Source organism: Oncorhynchus kisutch, linkage group LG19 (genome assembly GCF_002021735.2).
Source record: "Oncorhynchus kisutch isolate 150728-3 linkage group LG19, Okis_V2, whole genome shotgun sequence".
Lineage (NCBI taxonomy): Eukaryota > Metazoa > Chordata > Actinopteri > Salmoniformes > Salmonidae > Oncorhynchus > Oncorhynchus kisutch.
Window position 1 is genome coordinate 57,564,897 of NC_034192.2, and position 3,413 is coordinate 57,568,309.

General features: G+C 50.7%; 1 protein-coding gene across 3 annotated transcripts in view; it reads right to left on the reverse strand.

Moving 5' to 3' along the window:
* The window catches only part of LOC109910205 (neuroligin-3), a 472,163-nt gene that overhangs the window by 231,638 nt on the left and 237,112 nt on the right, over window positions 1-3,413 (reverse strand). For all 3 annotated transcript variants that reach the window (XM_031797643.1, XM_031797642.1, XM_031797641.1), the window contains one exon: window positions 133-282. In XM_031797643.1, coding sequence (XP_031653503.1) covers window positions 133-282 — 150 coding nt within the window. The remainder of the gene's footprint in view (window positions 1-132; window positions 283-3,413) is intronic.

Below are 3,413 nucleotides of genomic sequence, written 5' to 3' on the forward strand. Positions count from 1 at the left end.
AGCAACGAGATCCAACAACATCATCAGAGCTGTGGTGGAAAAGATGTGTGAAGAGGTTAGATGTGGAGCTACTCTGTTCCTGCCCTCCGCTCCAGTAGATGTTACGGACATGAGCGAGAGACGGTCCCTTACCTAGTACGCCGACGCGGTAGTTCAGGGTGATCACGATGACGTTCCCGTAGCTGGCCAGGACACTCCCGTCGATCATATTCCCGGTCCCCTCCATGTAGGATCCCCCGTGGATGTACACCATCACCGGTTTGGCCCCGGTGTCTCGTATGTCTGGAAGAGTTGTTTATCATTAACACATTCACATTGCCATCCTCTCTCTCGTCCAGAGCAGCACGGGGTTAAACTCAAACACTCAGACAGAGAGCAGTGGGTGAAACACCACAGACACACACAGACACCTCCCAGGTACCAGCTACTCTACGCTGGGATTAAATCTAGGGCTCTGTGCAAAATGGGACACTATTTACTACATAGTGCACTAGCTTCGGCCAGGGGCCCTAGACAGAAGTAGTACACTATATAAGGAACATGATGCCATTTCAGACACACCCCCAAGTCAAAAACCCAGTTTGGATAGAAAAAGATTAGACTATGTCATGATTTTACTTCCATTTCAAGACAGATGAATGTTAAGGCATCACGTCGGGGAAGAGGAGAATCTGTCACTAGTCAACAGCACTTGGGCTGGCGATGTAGCTGGATGTTGTACAGTACCTTAGAATTCTCCTCGGGTGAGTCTAACTACAGCGTTATAATCCAATTGTGTCTCGTTTTGGCCCCCAGGAGGCCAGCTTGCTTCCCTATAAAGAGCATTATCTGTTCTGATGACATACCTGACACCCTAACCTAATTAACACTGCTTATGCCAGTCACTGTTGACAGTAATATGTAACCTAGTCAACTAATAGACACAGCTGTTTGTCTGCTACTGTACATGTTGTATGTACATACAGAATATACGACATGCATATAGTATAATACAGTACAGTATATGAAACAGAATATACTACATGCATATAGTATAATACAGTACAGTATATGAAACAGGATATTATATTGGGGTGGCAGGTAGCCTAGTGGTTTGAGTGTCGAATCCCCAAGCTGACAAGGTAAACATCTGTCGTTCTGCCCCTGAACAAGGCAGTTAACCCACTGTTCCCCAGTAGGCCGTCATTGAAAATAAGAATTTGTTCTTAACTGACTTGCCTAGTTAAATAAAGGTACAATTAATTGTCTAGTAAAATGAATGAGCTAGTGGACAAAGCTAAGCTTGTCTACATGCAGGTCAACTGTAGGCCTAAGTGCTGCTATCAAAGTTAACGTTATCTACTATATTGCAGACCTAGCAGAGGTCTGTGATGCATTTCCATGGTGTATGCAATGTCCCCTCATGTTTAAGTTAGGTTTTTCAGAATAAGGCTTTGATTCATAGCTTAGTCGGCCCTAGAGCACCTGAGAGATAAAACAATTCTACAAGCTTAGTGGAAGAAAAAGGCCCCTCTCTCACACTCTCAATATGTCTCTCACGGTTCTCTCTCACACTGCCTCCACTATCTCTCTATCTGTCTCTCACGGTTCTCTTTCACACTGCCTCCCCTATGTTTAACCCCCTCTCTCCCCTCTTCCTCTCTCTCTCCCCTCTTCCTCTCTCTCTCCCCTCTCTCCCCTCTTCCTCTCTCTCTCCCCTCTTCCCCTCTCTCCCTTCTTCCTCTCTCTCTCCCCTCTTCCTCTCTCTCTCTCTCCCCTCTTCCTCTCTCTCTCCCCTCTTCCTCTCTCTCTCCCCTCTTTCTCTCTCTCTCCCCTCTCTCCCCTCTTCCTCTCTCTCTCTCTCCCCTCTTCCTCTCTCTCTCCCTCTTCCTCTCTCTCTCCCCTCTTCCTCTTCCCCTCTCTCCCCTCTTCCTCTCTCTCTCCCCTCTTCCCCTCTCTCCCTTCTTCCTCTCTCTCTCCCCTCTCTCCCCTCTTCCGCTCTCTCTCCCCTCTTCCTCTCTCTCTCCCCTCTTCCTCTCTCTCTCCCCTCTTCCCCTCTCTCCCTTCTTCCTCTCTCTCTCCCCTCTCTCCCCTCTTCCTCTCTCTCTCTCTCTCCTCTCTCTGTCTCCCTTCTTCCTCTCTCTCTCCCCTCTCTCCCCTCTTCCTCTCTCTCTCTCCCTCCTCTCTCTGGCTCTGTTTACCTCAGCCTTAAGAAAGGAGAGAAAAATAGTGAGAGAGAGAGAGAAAGAAAAGGAGAGGGCAAAACAGAGAGAGAGACATTGGATTGTAATTCAGAAAGACTATATTGCATTCAGGTTGTCATGGCGACGGCAAGCCGAATTCAGAATCCTCAAGAAGGGCTAATCAGGGACAACATCCTCCTGAATATAGAGTCTGAATCTATTGCATCTGCTGGAGCACACACATAATAACACACACTACCCACACGCTCCTGTCCTTGTATGGTAAAGGAATATTGTGTATACATGGTATCTCTTTATTTATGGGTTTCTTCATCTATCTAGCGGGTATCTGGGAGGCCTTGGCTAAAAAATCATTTACAAAGCCACACTCCACACAGACACTTAATTCAAACAAGAAGAGGATGAGGAGCAGGAGGAGGCGGAGTAGGAAAAGGAGAGGGAGGAGGAGGAGTAGGAGGAGGAGAAGAGGAAGGATGAGGAAGAGAGGAGGGAGGAGGAAGGAGGAGGGAGGAGGAGGAGGAGAAGAGGAAGGAGGAGGAAGAGAGGAGGGAGGAGGAGAGGGAGTAGAAGGAGAAGAGGAAGGAGGAGGAGGAGGAGTATGGGGGAGTATGGGGAAGAGAGGGAGGAGGAGGAGGAGGAGAGGGAGGAGGAGGAGAAGAGGGAGGAGGAGGAGTAGGGGGGAGGAAGAGGAGAAGGAGGAGTAGGGGAGGAGAGGGAGGAGGAGGAGGAGTAGGAGGAGGAGGAGAGGGAGGAGAAGGAGGAGGAGGAGGAGGAGGAGGAGGAGGAGGGGGAGAGATGGAGGAGGAGAAGGAGGAGGAGGAGAGAGGGAGGGAGAGGAAGGAGGAGGAGGGGGAGAAGGAAGAGGAGGATGAGAGGGAGGAGGAGGAGGATGAGAGGGAGGAGGAGGAGGAGGAGGAAAAGAAGGAGGAGGAAGAGGGAGGGAGGAGTAGAGGAGGGGGAGAAGGAAGAGGAGGAGTAGAGGGAGGGGGAAGAGGAGGAGAGGGAGGGAGGGAGGGATGGAGGGAGGAAGAGGAGGCAAAGGAGGAGAGGGAGGAGGAGAGGGAAGTGGAAGAGGGGAGAAGGAAGAGGAGGAGAAGGAGGAGGAGAGGGAGAAGGAAGAGGAGGAGGAGGAGAGGGAGGAGAGGGAGGAGGAGAGGGAGGGAGGGGGAGGAGAAGGAGGAGGGAGGAAGAGGGGGGAGGGAGGGAGGAGGAGGAGGGAGGAGGGAGGGA